The sequence below is a fragment of the Onychostoma macrolepis genome, chromosome 16 (genome assembly GCF_012432095.1).
Source record: "Onychostoma macrolepis isolate SWU-2019 chromosome 16, ASM1243209v1, whole genome shotgun sequence".
Lineage (NCBI taxonomy): Eukaryota > Metazoa > Chordata > Actinopteri > Cypriniformes > Cyprinidae > Onychostoma > Onychostoma macrolepis.
In genome coordinates, this window is record NC_081170.1 from 14680052 (window position 1) to 14703325 (window position 23274).

The 23274-nt window shown below is 37.0% G+C and overlaps 1 protein-coding gene across 1 annotated transcript; it reads left to right on the forward strand.

Annotated features, from left to right (window-relative positions):
- Nucleotides 1–4792: 4792 nt before the first annotated feature.
- On the forward strand, nucleotides 4793–16437 carry lingo4b (leucine rich repeat and Ig domain containing 4b). Its single transcript, XM_058745966.1, is given in 4 exon segments — nucleotides 4793–5318; nucleotides 12704–12818; nucleotides 13488–14487; nucleotides 14490–16437. Coding segments are annotated over 2 exon segments (1812 nt in total). The 5' UTR covers nucleotides 4793–5318; nucleotides 12704–12818; nucleotides 13488–13499; the 3' UTR covers nucleotides 15314–16437.
- The last annotated feature ends 6837 nt before the right edge of the window (nucleotides 16438–23274 follow it).

Here is a 23274-nt window from a genome sequence, read left to right on the forward strand (position 1 = left end):
GTCCATTATTTTTTACATAACAACCATTAGTTTTACATAATGCATTTGCTGCAGCTTTTCCTTTATGCTCCAAAACTGATTAAATTCTCTCTAAAGTCTTGGGAATTGCTTACTGACAGCAGTTTTTGATTCTTGCCATTGATTCTCATTAGCATTTAAACTTTTAAGCAGGCTAGATGGTCTTAGTCACACTAAGAAAAGAAACAGTCCACCCAGCTTTTCAGGGAATTTTTTTGTTGTGATCCTGCAAAAGGACGGATGCAATTAAGTGATGCACATTTTCTTATCTTGGAGACTGTAACCTTCTGTACATTCATCAGCTCACATTTTCAGCTGTTTTTGCTGGCATAAATAAAGGACATATGACTTCAAACTCCACTGTTTTGATGGTATCGATAAATCTCTTTCTAAGCTTCGTTCTCCTAGGGCCATGTTAGCTTGTCATGAACGCTTCCGCTTGTTAGTCAACAACCTGAGTTCCCTGTGCAGTGTGTCACTGCATGATGTCTATGTGAAAATTGTCCCATGATGTCTACTGTATAGGCATGCGGTCAGCACTAAGATATAAATGTATGTCGAGGAAAGTCCCCTAGTGTTAGGTGTTCATGCTATGTGCAGATTACTCACAAACATACAAGCAAACCCATAAATATCACAGGCCAAAAGCAGCGCAGCCTGCTGACATGGTGACAAGCATGAGAAGACTAAATTTAAGAATGTATTCAGTTTTGTTTATGGGAAACAAACAAAAAAAAAAACAGTGTGTCCCAAATGTATTCATCTTAAAAACTGGGGTTGGATTAGCCAGATTTGCACAAATTGTTTGTGGAACACATTTGCTATTAATTTCAATCTATTGCACATTATTCACCAAATGTACAAACTATTCAATAAAATAACACCCCAGTAAAAATAACTTTTTTTTTCAGTGTAGCAAGATACTTCAGATACTTACTGTGCATCTCATTTACTGCAGTTTCTCAGTAAAACACAATGTTCATTGGAATTAATTTGATATTATTACATATTAAACTGCAATACCTAAAAGGAAGGATTGACTTTGACCGGATACATTAAATGATTGAAGCATTTTTTGGTAATACACACCTGCTCATTCATGCTTTAGAAAACTTTTGGCTTTTTTATCGTTCATCTGATCCTGATCAGAAGCAGCATTGTGTGTGTGTGTGTGTGTGTGTTCAAGTGTGTTTTTGCTACAGCATTAAAGATTATGCCTTATATATCGCTTTTAAAAATTTGTGAGTGATACTGTCGGTGTGAACACAATTACATTTTTGTGAAATTTTTTTGTACAATAAACAAAGAATTAACACTACAAACAAATGCTCAAATAAACACAAAACACTGCAATGCAATCATATGAACCTGATTAAATATGAAATATCAGGTGTTAATTTAAATACATTATTGTTGTATTAATATAAATTTAAATAGCTCCAGCATGACAAATGTTCAGTCACATTACACAGCAAAAAAAAAAAAAAAAAAACCCTCCTCCTTTACTCAGCTAGCTGTTAGCAGCAAACTCTACATCTGTTTCCTGTTACTTTACATTCCAGTCTAACCACAAAACTGAAGAAACCCAGAATGCCTTGCTACAGTCATATGTCTGCTCCCATGACTGTCACGAGACTTTTGATTCAAAGTGTTTTTTTTTTTTACAGTTTATTGTTCAGACTGAGAGCTACATAGCCATGCATCAAACTTCCCTTTTTTGGGCACTATTGTATATTTCCTAAACACTACCTAGTCTGGACACACTTAAATACCTATTTTTCACATGAAATAGTAAATCAATACTATAAATTAACACAAATGGCAGGTGACTATAAGATGTTTAACAAATCAAGACTATTAAATGAGCTTAACACTCTGGATTTCTTTCAACCAGCCTCATGAGATGCATTCTGGGATTTCATCGTGATTCCATGAGCAAATATTTGCATGCGATTCCATATGGGCAAATATTTTAATTTAACTTTTTAATAGGAGTTTTTAATTCATATTTTTAGGATTTTCAAAGCTTAATATTATATTCTATATTTTAATTATATTATATTATGAGTAAAAAGTGCTGAAGCAGAGGCACTCCATTCATAAATCGCATCACATGAGCTTGTTTCTGTTTTCCCAGTGCCACCATCATTGATGCACAGATGTCCACATGCTGGGGATTAGGGTTGAGACACAGAGGCCTGGCAAAATATACATTATTGCAGTGTGACAACCAGTCTTTGAAGAGCAAGTGCACATTCACAATTTCAAAACTGTCCCATCTGCCACGTGCACAGGGATCTGAGGGTTTGTGATGGCAGGATTTGACCAATACAAATCAGTGTGCAGACCGTCTTACTCTAAGCCAAGGTCAGTACGGCATTTATAAAGGCAGGTCAAGAGATTGTTATGTCAGTGTATACACAGAAAAATAGAGAGAGAGAGAGAGAAATATTCAGCTGGGAATGATGTAGTAGATTTCAGAAGGTTGTGCTGGGATACGAGATAAACATCCTTTGACAATCCTTTTTAAATGTACAACAAACAGCAGTAAGGCTTTGTTTACAACATGGAAGGAAAAAAAACTAAAAGCAAATAATCCCAGTTCCTGGCTTTATACCAAGACCAAGCTCTGCAGAAGACATTTTAGAAAAAAGAGAAAACGGTACACTTTACTTAAAGCCTTTATATATAATGCATTATAAAAAATGTTTTAATGCATTAATTATGCCTTGTAAGGCACCTTATAATGCATTGTACAATCACGTGAATAATTGTAACTACAGTTAATACATTATAACACTTATCAATTCATTGTTACCCTATGCATATTAAATTGGGTTTTAATTATTGACGACAAGATATATTACGATGCACATTATGAATAATTATAATGCATTATACCCTTTAATAACCCTTTATAATGCATTATATACAAAGGCTACATCTGTGGTTATAATTTAATATTTAATATAGATTAATGGACAAAGTTTAAATATTTTAAGGCTAAATATACACATAAATATCTAAAGATAGGTACATATGGTACATTCAAAGATATTTTAAGAATTGCTAGCTTAAGCTGAATATGCAAACATGCAAGGACAAATAGTTTCTGAAACAAAAATGGGCAACACAGCAACACACATAGGCATTCAGCTCCAGTCTTTTATCTCAGATTTTAGATTTTTTTTTGCATAAATAAATAAAGATATTATATTATATTATATTAATACTTGATATTATATGATATCACTGGTAACTAGACTGCAGTACGATGAAAAGACAAAGGGTTTGGCAAAATAGGCCAGTCTTGTTGTGATGTATTACTTTCATGAAGTTTAAAGCTATTAAATGAGGATAAAGGTGAATGTTTCCTATATTAGAGACGTTTCTGCTCTCAGTCCCTTCCTTCATTTGAAATGTTTTCCCTCTAGTGGCCAGATTTAATTAAAATCCTACAGGCAATGTGGAGGGTGTCACTGTTCTCCCAAACCACTAAAGTGTGCTACTCCAGTGCAGGTATCTCTGTTTCCATTTGACTTGCTCTACCAACGGGTTGTAACAGAAGTAAACAAGCATGTGGCAATATATCTAAATCCATTAGGGAACATCCTTATGATGATTGTGAGCAAATGGATGCAGTGTCTAGGCATGACTTGCCTGATTCATTGTTTTTGAGACTAAATATCACACCTCTGTTATTCATTTGTACAATGGGGCCAGAATTAACACTTATGGTTCATTGGGTGCAATATCTGTCCTCCTCACACAAAAAGAGAATAATATATATATATATATATTTTTTATTATTATTATTTATTTTTTTACATTAATAGTGCTGGTTAATGTTGTGTGATGCCCATTAAAAGTCACTGAAGTTATTTAAGAATATATGTAGTGTGAATGTTAGTGATTGTGTGGCTTTTTCATCCTGGCATGAGGGCTAAAGTAGCTGCCACAGTCTGATTAACCACAGAGATGTTTAACACAAGTTATATAACATTGTTATCTCTTTACAGATGGTGAAACTTTGCATATTTTAAAATCAAGGCAAATGGCTACAGTTCTTAAATATTATTTAATAAAAGCTATTTTTGTCCTGCAGTATTCCTGGGAGATCTGACCATGGTCAGATTTGGTTGCAGGCCTGTACATCTGACTCAAAGCCTCATGAAAATCAAATAGTGATTTATCACAGTCTTAATTGCACTGTATTAGCCGATGCTGTAAAATAAATAAATAAATTAACAAAAATTGTTAACAAAAAATAATAATAATACTACAAAAACAATGCCAATGTATTTAGATAGATAGATTTGAAAGTGAAAACAATGAATTATCTCAAAATACTGAAATAATGTGCAAAAAAATAGTAGGCCTATTTAACAAGATAATACTTGTATAGTAGGCTATTGTAATACTTAAGAGTATTATCAATATATTATAGCTTATTTTAGGTATAGGCTACAAGTCAGAATCGTATATTATTCATGTGGAAATATTCATGAGATTTTTTATGACTTTTTTATGGCTAATTCTGTGCCGTTCCGTAACTCGTTTAATATTGTCACCGTATTGTTACGATAAAGTTCTGACAGCCAGCCACAGCCTTTTACCTTAAATTCAATTTAAAAAAATATAATTAAGTTTAGTATAGGCCGTTCTCTTTTCGACAAATACAATGCAATTAAAACCAGTTTACCACAAAAAGTCACATTTAGTTTAACACAGTGAGTCTTTGTATCGTATAAATCGACCGAAGCAAACATGTGTCCAATGAGATGTTTTCTGCCATCTACAAGCCACGAGTCTCACTCAGGCAACCATCTGCTGTTTTACCTAAATCCGGAGATTTGGCCAAGCCGCGCAAATATCTATCATTCTCTCAGAGTGCCCTCACGAGGTGTTATCCTTCATCAGCTCTGCTGAATAGACCAGTAAACACCGATCTGCTCACTAAAACCGCTGGGGTTGGGATGTTCACTCGTACTGAAACGGGCAGGTGGGAGCTGGAAGTTAGAGGAGCGAGTGCAGAGGAGCGTCAGTGCGGAGAACAGCCAACCTAAATTAAGGTTACAATTATCCTACAAGACCCTGGAGGGATGTGTCGTAGACAGAAGGAATTAATGAAGGAGCAAAGCGATTAAAAACATTCGGGTCTTGTCTCAAGACATGCTCGTCGTCTTTCTGAGCACGATGTTGGAGGACATTGTGCAGAAGTGAGGAACTGCGAACCGAGATGGACAGAGACTTGGAGAGCTATGATATCGCTGCCATGCAGATATCGTGAGGGGAAGCGGGTGAGTTCCGCTTTGTGTTTTTTGTTGCGATATTTTATGCAGGCTATTTTCAAAACAATGTTTGTTTGGAGTTTTTTAGGGTTACGACTAATTTGGAAGTAACTAATTTTGTCACAACCAGGCATGGATGTCAAAACATATGTTGTAGGCTAGATATTAAAATATTTTTTAGCGAAAAAACAGACAATAAAGTTTATTTCGTTTATATCTTAACAATTAAGTTTGTTTATTTACGTTTTCAGTTTGAATGTTTTATGTATTTACGTTTGTTTCTTTTATAAACTTTTAAAAATATGATTCAAATATTTTGAAATATTTAAAAATATCAGCTAGTTTGTAAAACTGGAATAGGAAAGCATTGATTTAACCAGATAGATAGATAGATAGTTTAGAGAGCAACTGATAAGGCATTGGCTAGACTCATTGACTAGCTTGATAGATAGATAGATAGATAGATAGATAGATAGATAGATAGATAGATAGATATATAGATATATAGATATATAGATAGTTTAGTTTAGAGAGCAACTGATAAGGCATTGGTTAGACTCATTGACTAGCTTGATAGACAGATAGATAGATAGATAGATAGATAGATAGATAGATACATAGATAGATAGATAGATAGATAGTTTAGAAAACTAACTGATAAGGCATTGGTTAGACTCATTGACTAGCTTGATAGACAGATAAACATATAGATAGATTGATAGATTGATGTATGAATTGAAAAGTAAATAGATAGATGATAGACGATTTTTTTGGTTGATTCATTCATTTTATTTGATTGATAGACAGACTAACTGATAAAACATTGATTAGAGTCATTGACTCATAGATAGATAGATAGATAGATAGATAGATAGATAGATAGATAGATAGATAGTTGCATTGTTTATTAAAGCCCACTTGACAGGGCCAGATCAGTCCTATGAGGCACATAACTTTGATAGCCTTTCTTTCAGGAGTCAAATATACAACTAAAAATAGTAGTCGAGACCCCAGTGGTCAGCTCGCACTGTGCGCACCAGTTGTGTTCGGCTTTCTGTCTTTGGTCGCACAGTCACTGAGGCTTTTGAGATGCCTGGCAGTCATAGATGTCTTAATTAGCACTAATCAATCTGTGCAAGTTCTCTCTAATGAGATTTCAAACAGCATCCCGCACCGCCAGTGATGTGCAGCACAGTAAATTCCCGTCGCGCCTCGCGCGAGCCAGTGCTAAAAGAGCACAAGCTTTGGGGTCGGTCCAGATGAGCACTTTAATCAGAAGAGTTGTAATGCATGCACAGCAGGGCCTGATTTATCACCGGTTGATGGGGCGGAGTGGTAAAAGCACTTACTTGAACGCTGGTTTGTTTTGCTTGGTCACTCAACATTCTCATCACGCCCTGATATGTATCGGCATGTGATTTATGAGGTCTGCTGCTATGAGGTCATTTTGGAGCGGGGTTTAATATCACTGAACAGGTGCAGATGCCCTGTTTTGACAAGTTTTGCCTTTTTAATAAACCACAGCAGGACTAAATTTGTGATTTGGGGCCCCGATATGTCTGCCTCACATTATGAGCATCATCCTGGTTCTTTGTGTAATCCTGCTGCCCTAAAACGGACCTATTTAGGACTGCTTAAACACTGAACTATCCAGGGCACCATATGACCCTGCTAATGGGTGTCCTGTATTACAACACGCAGCCAGATACAGAGGTCTCACTGGCGAAATTTCCCAATAGACCAGACCTATCTTTTAAAACTAAGCAATAGCTGTTTTTCCTGTAAGGATTTCAGGTTTCATTGAGAGCTGGATCTGTGACCCTGGATGGGAGGCAATCTGTCAGCGTGACTGAGATGCAACCTCAATTGATGGATTCAAATCTATGGACGTCTAATACATACATGGGTGAAGCAGATTCTGTGCTTTTCACAGATGACATATGAGACTAAACCACATCCATATGTGTAACCTCTCCACAATAACACTAAAATCAATGGACTCAGCCTTGATTTATATGCTCTGCTTCAAGACAAGTGCATCACTGGAATGAAATCTGAATCCGGGCCTTCACAAACTATTTATCTCTGTCCCACCAGCATGTTTACTGAATTGCAAACGCTTTTGCAGCTGCATGTTTCACAGGTTTATATTATACAGCATATATGCAAATGTTTGTCATCCGTTGTCCATAAAAATGCCTAAAATTAACAATGAACTTGAGCACATGAGCAATGACCCAGTTACATTAATGCATTAAGTTTAGCCTGAGGTGAACTTACTTGCGTGTCCTTGAAAAGTTCTGTTGAAGTTAGCTTAAAACACTGATAGACATATGTGTGCTGCCTTCTGGCAGGCAGTAGGAACATGTGAGATGATCTCATGTTCATTTTTTTCCACACATATTTAACTTTTGCATTATATTTGATTCTCTTTGGGGTATACAATGTACATGCACTGACTAAAGTGACCAGCACAAAGCTGAATTATCATAATCTGTACTTCAGACTGTTGTGATGTAAACCTAGCGTGACCTCTCTCAGCTGCTCCACATAATCACGAAAAACAAAGAAGCATGAACATTCATATTTGTTTGTTTGAGAAAAACATAACACAACATAAATACAAAATTTTAGATACTTTTCTGACCAATACCTACAGCAATTTATTATATTTGTCTATAATTTACAAAGTTTTTATTTCTGCTTCCTTACGCAAAACTAAATAATGTTCATGCAACTGTAGCAGATTTATCATCAGAACAGATTTAGTATTATATCACGTGCTCACCAATGGATCCTCTGCAGTGAATGGGCGCCGTCAGAATGAGAGTTCAAACAGCTGATAAAAACATCACAATAATCCACAAATAATCCACATGATCCGGTCAATCAATTAATTAATGTCTTGTGAAGTGAAAAAGCTGTGTGTTTATAATAAAAAAAAAAATCCATCAAGACATTTTTATCTTCAAACTTTCACAAGCTTCTGGCAAAAATAAGTCCTCTATTCATAATATTGCTTTCTCCAGTAAAAATGTTGTCTCGTCTGAATCGGGAGAGAAATATGCACAGATCAAACCCTGTAAGTGAAAACAGTTCTAAACAAATATGTTGGTGGATTTTGATGCGAGAGGACAATAGGGGAACGTACTTCTTTACAGAAAGCATTATTATGGATTGTGGATTCGGCCTGAGGGTACATTTTCAGCAAATTTTCACTTTTGGGTTTCTTTAAGATAATAATTTTGATGTTTTGGCTGGTAACAGATAAATGTCCAGTATTAAAATCCAGTACTGTTTTGTCTAACTAAATATATGCTAAAAAAAGTGATAAATATATGCTACAAGTGAATTTAGGACAAAAATTATAATGAACAGCATAAAAAAATAGATATTAATTTTCTGATTTGCAAAAGTTTTCATTTAAACATTTTATAAAATTAGTAATATCGCTAGATGACGGCAAGAGTAATCTAAATGTAAAAACAAATTCATGTTTAAATATTCAATATTTACCAAACAAACCCCATAATTTAATCAATAATTTAATAATTCATTTAATACTGAGCACTGTTGTTTGCTGTCGATTCCCAGGGAATGCATAAGCTGATATTAAAAGCATAAAGTGTCTGCAAAATGTGCAAACCCACAAAACACATACTGTATTACAGCCTGAAGTGTTTACAGCACAAACTGATTGTTACAGGCCTGTAGCCCCCCTTGTCAGATTATCTTCCTCTCACACGCCTTTAGACTAAAGCAGCAAAATCAGTCACACATCAACCGGAGCTGAGACTATAAATGCTTGTATTATGTGGTACACATGCAGGCACACAACAGAGATGTTTTTAAACTCCATCCTCATGGCTTTCAGCAAAAGGCGGATTACAGAAGGATGAGCAGAAGCGTCTTGTAAATTCACTGTGGGTTTGAAATACAAACACTTTGAGGAAGCATCTGTGGTCTGTGCATCCAAGTGTGAACCTCACCTTCTCTGTTATATTTATTTTTCCGTTCCCCGGGCAAGCTCGAAGGGAACAAATACTCCATGTCCAGAAGATCTGTCATCATCTCCCATTGCTAAACAACACCTGTTTCAGAAAGCTTTTAATACTTGCGTTCATTCACATGGCTGCATTCTATGGCGGGGGTGGAGGGCCAGGAGCCATAAACAGCCTCTTCTCACTCAGTTGCAATTGTTGCTGTGAAGAATTGATGTGAGGAATTCTAATTGGAGATTGGAGAGCAGCTCTGGGCAGTTTTCACCCAGCTGGGACGAGAATAGCATGGGCTCTAAGAGACAGGTGAAGTACATTCCCTGGATGCACTTAGAGGTTAGAGATCACACTAAATATGCAGGTCAGAGACCTCTGATATTGTCACTGAAGAGTTGCTGCAAGTTTAGACACGGTTAGTGTAAGATAAGGATAAAAATAAAATCTCTTGTGGGTTTGACTGGCATTTTGTGAATATCCTCTAATGTTAAATATTAATTTCAAAACGTCTGGATTCGCTCATCTGTTTGCTCAGCACGTCCCTCTCCTGACCTTTTTCGCACAAAAATACACAGTTAAAACTCAATAGTACTTCTTTTAGCACAGTTATAAACCCATTTGCACGCCTGGAGTCAGTGAAGTGCAAATTGGAGTCAGACTGCAGAGGCTTTAAGTGTTGTGGTTTTCTAATGGAGTCAGGGGAACAACTACAGCAGCAGAGGAAAGGTTTTGCTCCCCTGTTTATAGTACCTGGCAAAGGTCCATGTCATTTACTGTAACCTAATGAAGCCTGTCTGACTCTGATGAGTTTTGATTGTTGATGTGAAAGTATGAAAGTCAGGCCCAATATGAGAAAACAACACAATGTGTGTGTGTTCAGCTTAGTGAAGGCCGGCTAACTGTGATGACATTGCATCAGATCGACAAGGGCACACTCAGTGTTTGGCAGAGTGTTGTTTGTTAGATAAGAGCATTGCCAAAGCTGGTGTGTAGACAGTCGGGGTAGCCGATTATGCAAAAGTTTTACTAAGAGGCATCTTCTTGAGTTTTGGGACACAAATTTTTAATTTGACAGAGTTAATGAACAAAAAAGTTACATATACATACAGTCATTTTTGTGGTTTAAAATAAATAAGAGTATAAAAAATATATTTTGTATTATATTATTTTTATTTCAATATTAGAACATACTGTATAATCACACTAATGATTATATTTGATAGTGTATAAATTATGAAAATATAAATATATATATATATATATATATATATATATATATATATAGTATTTTTGAGAACATATAGTAATATATAGTATTTCGTTTTTAATTTATATTATATATACATTTTGATTCATGACATCAAATCACTTAAACTACTTTCCCCCCCCCCCCCCTTTCATTTAAGATTAGCTTAGTTGTCAGACAGTGTGAAAATGTAATAGGCAGCAGCAAGAGACAGAACATGAGTTTCGCCACCTCCATGTTCAGATCTCGTACACCTGCTGATCTGTGTCTTTCACAAGTTGACAGAGAGGGATTCGCACCTTTAATTTGTGTAAGCCAGGCTCTCTGCTGTGTGGAAAACCAATATGGTGTCAAAACAGCCAAGCCAGGATTGACTCTCTCTCTCCTTTCGCTAGATACAGCATTATGAGTCAGCTTATTTGGCCAGTATAAGGCCTTTGTGTAGAGACAGGGGACGACACTGGACACGGGGAAACAAGTCAACCTCATTTTAAGTGGTTTCAGCAGGAACAAGTTCAAAATAGAAGCTTTGTGTATAAACAGTGAGAAACCCAGACCCATGTGAATAGGCTATAATAAGCAAGCAAGCAGTGGGAGAGGTGTAATGCAGGACTGCATTAATTGAGATAATTTGTCACGACAAGGTAGGAGTTATACCTATTTTGTTTCATTCATTAAAGGACTACTGGAAATGTTTATAAATTCAGTGTAAACTTATGATTTATTAAGCAATTTAACTTCAATTTGGGTAGTTTTTTAAGTATTACAAAACAGGTCTGCTAATGTGATAATTTAGAGATGCATTTTCTAAAAAAAATAAATAAGTGTTTTCACATGGTTTGCGGTTTTTGTTTTATCCTGATGTTGTTTTTGTCATCACTGCTACTTCCTAATGTTTTATTTAAAGCTCAGTTTTGTGCTTAATTTAACTGTTTTTTTAAATTGTCACCATTACTGAGGTTTATGTGTGAAGTGTTGAGACTAAAATTACCTAAAAAAATTAATGAAATCAAAACATCTTTATGATGCAAAATGTTCTCTGAATAAGAAGGAAACAGACTTTCGGAGGCAAGCAATAAATAAAAACTGTGTGTGATAATGATAAATGAAAGATTCCTGTGCTGCTCATTGACTTCAGCAGACGCAGGAAACATTTAACGTTCAGTGAACAAACAAATCTTAACAGACTAAATTACTGAGGACACTTGTTGAAAGAACAAATCTCAATCTCTTATCTCAATCCATCACATTACAAGTTCAGTGCAAATTGTGTAAGATTATATTGTATTATATTATATAGTTAATTTTTTAGTGCAGTTTTACTCTTAATTTAGTGCATGTATGTTAAGATCTTACTCTTGATTCAGTACGAGTATGCTGAATTAATTTATATGGAAGGCAGTTTCTGCATACATACATAAATGATAAATTCAGACTTTTTCCTGAGAATTCTGATTTTACTTTATGCAGTTCTGTTTTTTTTTTTTCTGCCACAGAATAAAAAATAAAGGTAATTGTAATTTTATATCTCACAAAAAAATTTCAAGTTAATATCTTGTCTCAGAATAGTGAGAAAAAAGTCAGAAATGTGTATATAAAGTCACAAGTACCTCTGATATTTTTTATTCTGTGGTGGAAACAGGATTCCATGCATGTATTATTGAGCAGTCCAGTGTTGTGTTGTGTTCTGTTGAATGTCTAATTTGGCACAGCTCTGTCCATTAAACTGAACGTCTGTCCATGCTGGGTGGGTAATTCCTAATTTGTTGTCCAGGCCTGTGCACCTGTACCCTGCGACATGAGGTTAAGCTGGACTGTAGTGAAAGTGCCCTGCACACCTGTCCTCTCACATCACATGCTCTAGAGCAGTAGAAAGGGAAATAAGCATGTTACTGTGCGCAGCTGTCACATGTCTCGTCATTTTTATTTACCTTATGACGGTGCATTCAAATGACAGTCTCGCAGGCAACAGGTCTAGAACATTCCACTGTCGTCCTTCATCAGAAATGGATGAAAAGCTGTTTTACAACTTCAGTTGTGTCTGGATCAGTCGGTCTGTCTAAAAGCAGAGGATTAAAGAGATTGTAAGCACAAATCATCATAACACAGTATTAGTCATTTTTTGCTGATTCTTCTCTTTTCTCTGGCTTTAGGTTTTTGGAAGTGGAACGTCTAAATGTGACTAAATGTATCTTCAACAACCACTGCACCCAACATACCAACCTGAAAACATCTGGTTATGAGAACTGGCATCACAAAAGTACCTTGGTAAGCAGTCCCTTGGTAAATTAGATGTAAAAAATAGTTATGGGGAAAGCAACTAAGCTTGTCTTCTGATTCAGTCATTAAACATCTATAGCTCTAGAAAATGCTTTTTGTATATGTAGATTAATACCTAGTGCTACTTAGTACAGTTCCATTGTGATTGGTCAAGTGCATCATGCATTGTGATTGGTCAATTGCATACAATGACTTAAAGTAACATCTTCTATGAGAAGCATTATTTTGTTTCCTGCAAGTTTATTTTAATATTTTGGTGGAAATAAAGCCAAATGTCAAACAAAATGCACCCACATGTACTGTAGATTGTAAATTGAAACTTTTCTTGAAAATAACAGACAAGTTTTTCAAAACTAACAAGAATACAAAGATTACATTTCTAAGAACGTTCCTGTTGATAAAAACAGCTTATGTTGGATAGGTATGTTTTGAAGCATGGCAGCTGGTTTGAGCTGGTTTAAGCTGGTTATGAGCTGGTCCTAAGCAGAAGCTAGTGACCAGCACATGACCAGCCACCATGCTTCAAAACATACCTAACCAGCAATATGCTGTTTTTTTCAACAAGGTTTACTTTTAATTTTTTTTAAGATTTTTCCTCATATTTACACATCATTGACCATTTTTTTATTTTTATTTTATTTTTAATTTTTTTTGCAGGAAGGAGGTAAGATGTTCATGGATCTGTGTGGCTGGTGGGGCGCATGGACAGTCCTGCTGTTGTGGTGCATAAACCTATCGGCTGCAGACCTCACCTGCCCGCAGAAATGCACTTGTTACCCTGACACTTTGGAAGTAAACTGCTCCTCAAGACACCTGACGGGTGTGCCTGAGGGGTTACCAAACAATGCCAAACGCTTAGATCTTTCAAGAAACCAGCTGAAAACACTGGCCAGACGTCAGTTCTCCAGCTTGTCAAAGCTAGAGGACCTGGACCTAAGTGAGAACATAATCTCTATGATTGAGGTTGAAACATTTCAGGGGCTAAAGAACCTGCGATACTTGAGGATTAAGAACAACCGTCTCAAGATCCTCCCGGTTGGGGTCTTCTCTGGTCTCTCCAACCTTCGACATCTGGATATCAGCGAGAATGAGATCTTGGTTTTTCTAGATTACACATTTCGGGACATGATTAATTTACAGCAGCTTGATGCAGGAGAAAACGACCTGGTGTTTATCTCGCAACGGGCATTTGTTGGGCTTCAGGCGCTGAAGGAGTTGAACGTGGACCGCAGCAATTTGACCTCCATCCCCACCGAGGCTCTGTCGCAACTTCAGAGCTTGACCAAGCTGCGTCTGCGCAAGCTAACCATAAGCGTCCTGCCCAACAATGCCTTTCGCCGACTGCACCAGCTGCGCACCTTGCAGATCCTCCACTGGCCTTCTCTCGAGACGCTAACTAGCAACAGCTTGGTAGGCCTGAACCTTACCACCTTAATTTTAAGCAACTGCAACCTCAGCGCCATACCTTATGCTGCGCTGCGTCCTCTCACCTACCTGCAGTACCTTGACCTGTCCTACAACCCCATCACCTCCATACAGGGCAACCTTCTTGGGGAGCTTCTGCGGCTCCAAGAGTTGCACCTGGTAGGTGGGAACCTGCTACGTATTGAGCCGGGTGCCTTCAGGGGTCTGGTCCAATTTCGACTGCTCAATGTGTCCTCAATCGTCTGTCCACATTGGAAGAAAGCGTCTTCCACTCCGTAGGGAACTTGCAGACACTGAGGCTGGACAGAAACCCGTTGGCTTGTGACTGCAGGTTACTCTGGGTCATGCGACGACGGCGGCGGCTGGATTTCGATGGCCGCCAACCCACATGTTCGCCTCTAAATCAGCACAAGAAGGCATTTCGTGACTTTTCAGAAGCTGATCTCCCAGTTATATTTACTTGCAGACAAGCGCAGATTCTGAACCGCCAGCAGCAGGATGCGAGTGTTGTGGAGGGCATGAGCGTACGGTTTGACTGCAAAGCAGACGGCTATCCGTCGCCTTCTATTACTTGGCTGTCAGCCCAGCAGACTGCACTTAGCTCTGTCGGGAGAGTACGAGTGCTTGCTAATGGGAGTTTGGAGGTGCGTTACACCCAAGTACAGGACAGTGGAACGTATCTATGTACTGCATCTAATGCAGCAGGCAACGACAGCATCTCCATGAGTCTGCAAGTGGAGGGGCTTCCACAAAACCGCACAGCGTCATATTTCTCAGATGAGGGATGGATGGAAACTTCATTACCTCCTTCTACCAACTCCTCCGCACGGGTGTCAAGTCCTTACCCGTTTGATGCGAAAACCCTCATCATTGCTACCACCATGGGATTTCTCTCTTTCCTCAGCTCTGTGGCGATCTGTTTTGTGTTTATGTTCTTCTGGAGTCAGAGCAAAGGTCAGATTAAACACACTGCCACTATAGACTTTGTGCCACGATCATCCATGGGTGGAGGTGGAGATGGTGGGGACACTGGGAGATTCACAATGAAGCTTATCTGAGCTGGAATAGAGAATTCATGGCCATGGTTACAATTAGTTGAGCCTTTAAAACTGTAGTAACTCTTATAGTGGAGCAACTGCTCATTCATAATGCAGCTTGCCAACACAGCAAGGTACGAAGCCTTATGATAACATAACAAGTCTGACTGACAACAATGTAAATAGGTATAGTAACTCAACTTTAAAAAAATAATAATAATCTCATTCGTATTCTGTCGGCCTGATTGACATTAATGTAAGTAGGTAAAGTAACTTAACTTTTTATTATTATAACACTTTAGTGAAGTAAGGTAGCCAATATATCAAATCGGTAATAAATTCTATAATATTGCTAAGCAATGCCAAAGTCTGAAGATGAACAAAAATAGAAAATAAAAAATATATTTGATAAGAAATTATTTGAATAATATTCCACTATTAAATAATTAAATAACAGTTGGATATTATTGTGGTATGCCCTTGATTTGGTGTGTTATTGCTTGATTTTTTTAGGCTCACAGCTCTTAGTATAATGAATAAAATCTCTTCCTTTGAGAGGGTTCTGATACAGTTAGCCTTTAGAGATATTCATTTCACTGCCAAATTAAACCAGAGCAGGCCATGCGATGATGCATCTGACAACTGTTACAATGCATTTTTAGATATTGTAACTTTTCGTTGCACAAATATATAACCCATAGAACTATGTATGTTGCTATAGAAGTTTTAATAGCCTATAAACGTCTATTGTAGTTTGTAGCATTACAACAGAAAATAAGGAAACTATGTTTTTAAAAAGTGAAGGATTTTAAATGGATAAGTTAATGATTGAAATGCATTATTGTATTACATATTGTGTGTGATATTGTACATTACAGCTGTTATTCTTATAGGTTGCGGTAAAATTACAAACATTTTGCAGGGTCATTCAGAAATGTCTTTTTTGACTTTTTTTTAACAACATCAAGTGGCTATTCACAAATGTCATGACCACACATGGTTATTTACCTAAGATGCATTGCAATTTATGTAATGTATAGAAGTTATATTTCCACATTCTGATGTTTTTGCTAATGCATTTGTAAGTTATCATGTTTTGCATTGGATTATTAAAGACTATGCAAGTCTGCTTGTTCAGAAAACCATCTCGTCTTGCTATCTTTACTCCATAGTGTTCCATTTTAAACCTTCTCATTAAAAATTCAAGTTCATTTCTAGGTAAAATTAATTTCTGAGTCCTGAAAGTCTGAACAATTTGCAGGGTTCATTAATACAGTTGACAGCTGTAATTTTAAATGACATTGTGACCATACCTCTTTGTTACTCTGGTGTATGCAGTATAAAATAGTCCAGATGTAAGCTCCATCTGTTTCATCAATGCAGCACCTATAACCTTGAGTGACTGCAGTTTTACTTTAGCTCATCTGATCGTGGAGGATAAATGACATGAGATGTGACGGTGATGTCAAGAGAGAGAAATATGCATAATTATCTGCATCAGTCACTGTCTTGTTTGTTAAACAGAGAAATAATTTCCCCCTGCTGCCTCTCATCTGATTACCTACGATTTAGGTTTGATATTACAGTATTTATGCCGTTTTTCCATGTAATAACAAAGTGAAATTGATCTGTGAGGGGCATGTTTTATTACGCTGATGACAGATTATTGTCTGAGCATACAGGAAGGGATGGAGGACTCGCAGTGATGTTTTAGGTAGGCCGTTGATTTGTTGGACAGACAGTTCTCAAGCTTTAACTGGATTCTGCAGGGAGAGAGAGACAGAGTAAGTCAGAGCAAATCATTTCTGCTGCTGCCCAGAATAACCCAGAAAAAAAGATAATAATCACGTGTATGACCAGTGGTTTAAACCCTTTAGGATTACCTCTAGATGTCTCAATCTGTTATATAGGTCTGTCTGGCTACAGATGTGCTCAGCCCACAAACAGAATCTTCTAATTCTAAAAAAAAAAAGCTTCTAATTCTCCAAAAATACAATTATTAATTGTTGGTTACAATTAAACCAACAATTCAACTGATAATTTTATTAAGATGACAATTATCATTATATAAACCCAAAATTGTTGTAGTACATTTCACAAAAAAAAAAAAAAAATCTACTTCAAAATATCATGTTTAATTTAATGTCTTACTTGCCATTTCTTTGTAATTATTCGTGGAATTTATTAGCAATTTCGTTGTGAAAATTATTTTTACACCATGTTTATTATTTTCAAATTAATGTATTTGTGCAGTCAACATGATTCCATAGTCAAACAAAGTGATTGCAGTATGTTCAGATCTCTCTTTTATAGACTCATAAATGCGAGGAACTATTTGATCCACCACTTTAACCAAAGTATATGGCACTCATGCCTTTTGGCCACTAGGTGGAGCCACTGAGAGAAATAAATGAGACAATAGCCTGTACGTTTGCACAATTTAAAAGCTTTGAAACTGAAATAGATCAGATTACCCACAGATCATTTGAAAATACTTATGATAAATGTTGGAGTATTTTTTTTTTTTTTTGTAAAAAAAAAAGAAAAAAAGTGAGGAAGTGGCCCGCTTTTTCACTGATGCACTGAGCATTGGCTTACTGTATCTCAGCTTCAGGAGTATTGATGAGTTTGATGAATAGGACATTGGCAAGCGGCAGAGTGAACTGATCTTTAAATGCTGATTCTGTCAAAATCAAAATCAGAGTATTGGCAAGACCTGACAAAGCAAAATGAACAGCACATCAAAGAAATAAATAAAATAGAAACATTTGCTAATTTAGTTGTTAGCACAAAATGTAAAATATTAAAAAAGGGGTAAGATGGTCCCTACTAGAGAAAGTTGGCCCCCTACTCAGGTTAAAAAGCCTAAATGTGACAAATGTTGATATTCAAAATTACAAAATTAAAAAGAGCATAGGTATTCATTCATGATGAAAAAGTTCAGATGCAAAAGCCTCTAAATGCCATTTGAAATTTTCTACTAAAATTAGCATTTTTATCAGGATCCTGTGTGTAAGTTTGGAAATTTTACATTAATGACAATGAATAGGTTCTTTTCATTGCTATTAAAGTGAAATAACTGAACAGAATCATAGGAGCCTGATAAAAATGCTAATTTTGGAAGAAAATTTCAAACGGCACTTAGAGGCTTTTGCATCTGAACTCTTCATATACAGTGAGGAAAATAAGTATTTGAACACCCTGCTATTTTGCAAGTTCTCCCACTTAGAAATCATGGAGGGGTCTGAAATTGTCATCGTAGGTGCATGTCCACTGTGAGAGACATAATCTAAAAAAAAAAAAAATCCAGAAATCACAATGTATGATTTTTTAACGATTTATTTGTATGATACAGCTGCAAATAAGTATTTGAACACCTGAGAAAATCAATGTTAATATTTGGTACAGTAGCCTTTGTTTGCAATTACAGAGGTCAAATGTTTCCTGTAGTTTTTCACCAGGTTTGCACACACTGCAGGAGGGATTTTGGCCCACCTCCACACAGATCTTCTCTAGATCAGTCAGGTTTCTGGCCTGTCGCTGAGAAACACGGAGTTTGAGCTCCTCCAAAGATTCTCTATTGGGTTTAGGTCTGAGACTGGCTAGGCCACGCCAGAACCTTGATATGCTTCTTACAGAGCCACTCCTTGGTTATCCTGGCTGTGTGCTTCGGGTCATTGTCATGTTGGAAGACCCAGCCTCGACCCATCTTCAATGCTCTAACTGAGGGAAGGAGGTTGTTCCCCAAAATCTCGCAATACATGGCCCCGGTCATCCTCTCCTTAATACAGTGCAGTCGCCTGTCCCATGTGCAGAAAAACACCCCAAAGATGATGCTACCACCCCATGCTTCACAGTAGGGATGGTGTTCTTGGATGGTACTCATCATTCTTCTTCCTCCAAACACGTTTAGTGGAATTATGACCAAAAGTTCTATTTTGGTCTCATCTGACCACATGACTTTCTCCCATGACTCTCTGGATCATCCAAATGGTCATTGGCAAACTTAAGTCGGCCTGGACATGTGCTGGTTTAAGCAGGGGAACCTTCCGTGCCATGCATGATTTCAAACCATGACGCCTTAGTGTATTACCAACAGTAACCTTGGAAACGGTGGTCCCAGCTCTTTTCAGGTCATTGACCAGCTCCTCCTGTAGTTCTGGGCTGATTTCTCACCTTTCTTAGGATCATTGAGACCCCACGAGGTGAGATCTTGCATGGAGCCCCAGTCCGAGGGAGATTGACAGTCATGTTTAGCTTCTTCCATTTTCTAATGATTGCTCCAACAGTGGACCTTTTTTCACCAAGCTGCTTGGCAATTTCCCCGTAGCCCTTTCCAGCCTTGTGGAGGTGTACAATTTTGTCTCTAGTGTCTTTGGACAGCTCTTTGGTCTTGGCCATGTTAGTAGTTGGATTCTTACTGATTGTATGGGGTGGACAGGTGTCTTTATGCAGCTAACGACCTCAAACAGGTGCATCTAATTTAGGATAATAAATGGATTGGAGGTGGACATTTTAAAGGCAGACTAACAGGTCTTTGAGGGTCAGAATTCTAGCTGATAGACAGGTGTTCAAATACTTATTTGCAGCTGTATCATACAAATAAATAGTTAAAAAATCATACATTGTGATTTCTGGATTTTTTTTTTTTAGATTATGTCTCTCACAGTGGACATGCACCTACGATGACAATTTCAGACCCCTCCATGATTTGTAAGTGGGAGAACTTGCAAAATAGCAGGGTGTTCAAATACTTATTTTCCTCACTGTATATATATATATATATATATATATATGAGAGAGAGAGAGAGAGAGAGAAAATGATAAAAAGTGATACTGAGAAAATGCGCTTCTTACTTGGAGAAGATGATAACACAGTTGCACTAGCTGCTAAATATATATTAACCATTCACAATGTTAGATGTTAAACATGATTAACTCTAAACTGACTTACTTTATCTTTTTATTTATTTAGATGGATTTGATTTATTATTATGTATGTTGTTATTTATGTTGTTGTTGTTGTTATATATATGTTAATGCTTTGGCAACATTGTGTTACACAGTCATGCTAATAAAGCTGAATTGAATTGAATTGAGAGAGAGAGAGAGAGAGAGAGAGAGAGAAATATAGACATATAGTTATACATTATAGATACTAAAATCTTCTTTACTTCTCTACAAACAACCAATAACCTACATTAATTAACTCACTGTAAAAAGTGATAAGTTGACTTAACTTTAAAAAATATTAGGAAACCCGTTGCCTTAAAATTATTAAGTAATTTTTTTTTTTTTAAAGTTAAGTGAACTTGACAATTCACTTAACTTATTTATTTAATTGGAAATTACTTAAAATTTTTAAGGCAACTGGTTTCTTCAATTTTTTTAAGTTAAGTCAACTTATCACTTTTTACAGTGTGAGTAGTATTTTTGGTGATTTAATCATTTTTAATGCATGCATCATAAGGTTAAAATACTGGGTCAGACAGGGGCCACTTATGCTTTTAAGGGGCACACTTTATCTCAAGGTACTTTCAGGATTATTTCAAGTCATGTTTTACCGTCATGTATCACTGCAATCAGATGCATAGGCAGAGAGAGTGAACCAACTCCAGGGTAAGGATCCAAGTATCCAAGTGTAATCTATTAACTGCACACATCATAAACCCGTCATTTTAGGCAAGTATAGATATGGGTGTCAGGTCATAAAATATTTTTAATGAGGATGAATTTGTATCTAACATGATCACAATTTAATAAAAACATTGTAAGTTACTATAACAATATATAGTGAATATAGTTCATTACAGCAGAATTATAAAGGCCTACAGAAATTAAGCAAGCAAAGAACATTAACATTATCAAAAAACATTATCACTGACTTCAGTTTAAAGGGATAGTTTACTCAAAAATGTAAATTCTTTCATTAAATACATGTCGTACCAAACCCATAAGACCTCCGTTCATCTTCGAAACACAGATTAAAATATTTTTAATGAAATCCGAGAGCTCTCTTACCCTCCATAAACAGCAAAGAAACTACCACGATCAAGGCACAGAAACGTAGTAAGGACATCGTTAAAATAGTCCATGTGATTCAACGGTAATTTTATGAAGCTACTAGAATACCTTTTTGCAACCCATTCTCACACCCAACTCGTCACATATTGAAGCTTGGTCAGGACCACTAGGCGTCGCTTTTTGACGCTCAAGGTACCCCTTAGCGTCATTTTTCGACTTGCAGGATCCTCCGTTGCTTTAAATAGGAAACCCTTAGCGTCAATATGCCGACGCCATACTGGGAATTTTATCGTCATAATTAAATTATATATTGGGTAATAACATTGCCATTATTGCATATATGTTGGGGTGTGATTTTTCAATGTAAACAGCCACAACAGTTTTATTTATATTACATTATTTACACATTTATGAGCACATAACCCAACCCCTGCCCCTAAACCTACCATTTGTCAATAAAACACAAGATATAACAGGCAGATACAACTACCGTCATAATTTATTCAAAAAATATCTTCCGAGTTAAAACATTTGATTTGTGAGCGGAATAGACGCGATCGCCGTCTCTGTCCGCCGTTAATCCTGTATGCTGCAGTCTGTGCGCGAATTCAAAAAATGCCGCCAGAAGAAGCCTTACGTCAGCCTTGGTTGTGAAATGCTATTGGCTCTTATGTGTCTCGTGACAGATTGCGTTATGCTGTTCTGACAGGCTATTGGCTCTTGTGTGTCTCGTGACAGATTGCGTCATGCTACGGGACGGGAGTATCTTTTTGAATGAGATGTGAGCGCATTAACGGAGCGGGATCATTTTCAGCGATTAAAACCTTATGTTTTGCTTTCTTCTTCTCATGAAGACTTCGTATGGCTTCAGAAGACTTGGAATGCAACACGACTTGTTTGCAATGCTTTTATACTGCTTGTTTATGGTCAGTTTTTGCAATAAATACCTGTGACTGCACTTATATTTGCCTGTTTCGTGTTTTATATTGTTCAAAAGTGGGTAGGTTTAGAGTAGGGTCTGGGTTAGGTGCTCCAATAAAAGTATAAATGTATATAAAATGATTTCTATTTTTAACAAATGCATGCAAACCGAAAACAACGGAGGATAACGTGTTGTCATTTTCCATAAGCGTCTTGACCTGACGCATAAAGCAAGCAATTGAAAGCAATGGAGATCCTATTTTGTCATATTCTGACGCCTAGGGGCACTTTTGGCGTCTTCATAGTGACTCGAAAGGCGTTTGGCCATGCTTCAGTTTTTGACGCCTTGGGAGTGAGAATGGGTTGCTTTTTGTGCATGTAAGAAAGACTGACTTTATTAAACAATTCTTCTCCTCCGTGTCACACTATAGGGCCATTTTGGAGAGTATCATGACGCACACGTGAGTTTTTCCTGCACGTAAACAAAGCATGCGCATGATGCTGCTTCTTTGCATTCAGAGCATATGTCATGATACTCTAATGGCCATATGTGCCATTTATACGGGACACGTTCCGGCCAGGATATTTATATTGCCTAAAACATCCAAAGTAGTTTGACCAATAACATGCACATGCAGGTATTGTACATAATCGACCAATCTTGGCGTGTTGCGTAATGATCAAAGCGATGCAAATACGCACACGTTTTGTTATGACACCAAAGTACCGCGAGAGCGAATTGGAAGCATAAGGAGCCATATGCTCTGCAGATAGCTCTGGTGAAATAATGTCATACAACGATAGATCTGCACAGAAACAGCCAAAATCTGAATATTTTAGGCAATATAGAAATCCTGGCAAGGGTGCATCCTGTAAAAATGTCCCATATGGTCACCCTAGCTATGGGGTGACGCGGAGGAGAAGAGTTGTTGAATAAAAGTCATTATTTTTGTTTTGTTTGAGCACAAAAGTAGCCTATTCTAGTAGCTTCATACAATTACGGTTGAACCACTACACACATGGACTATTTTAATGAT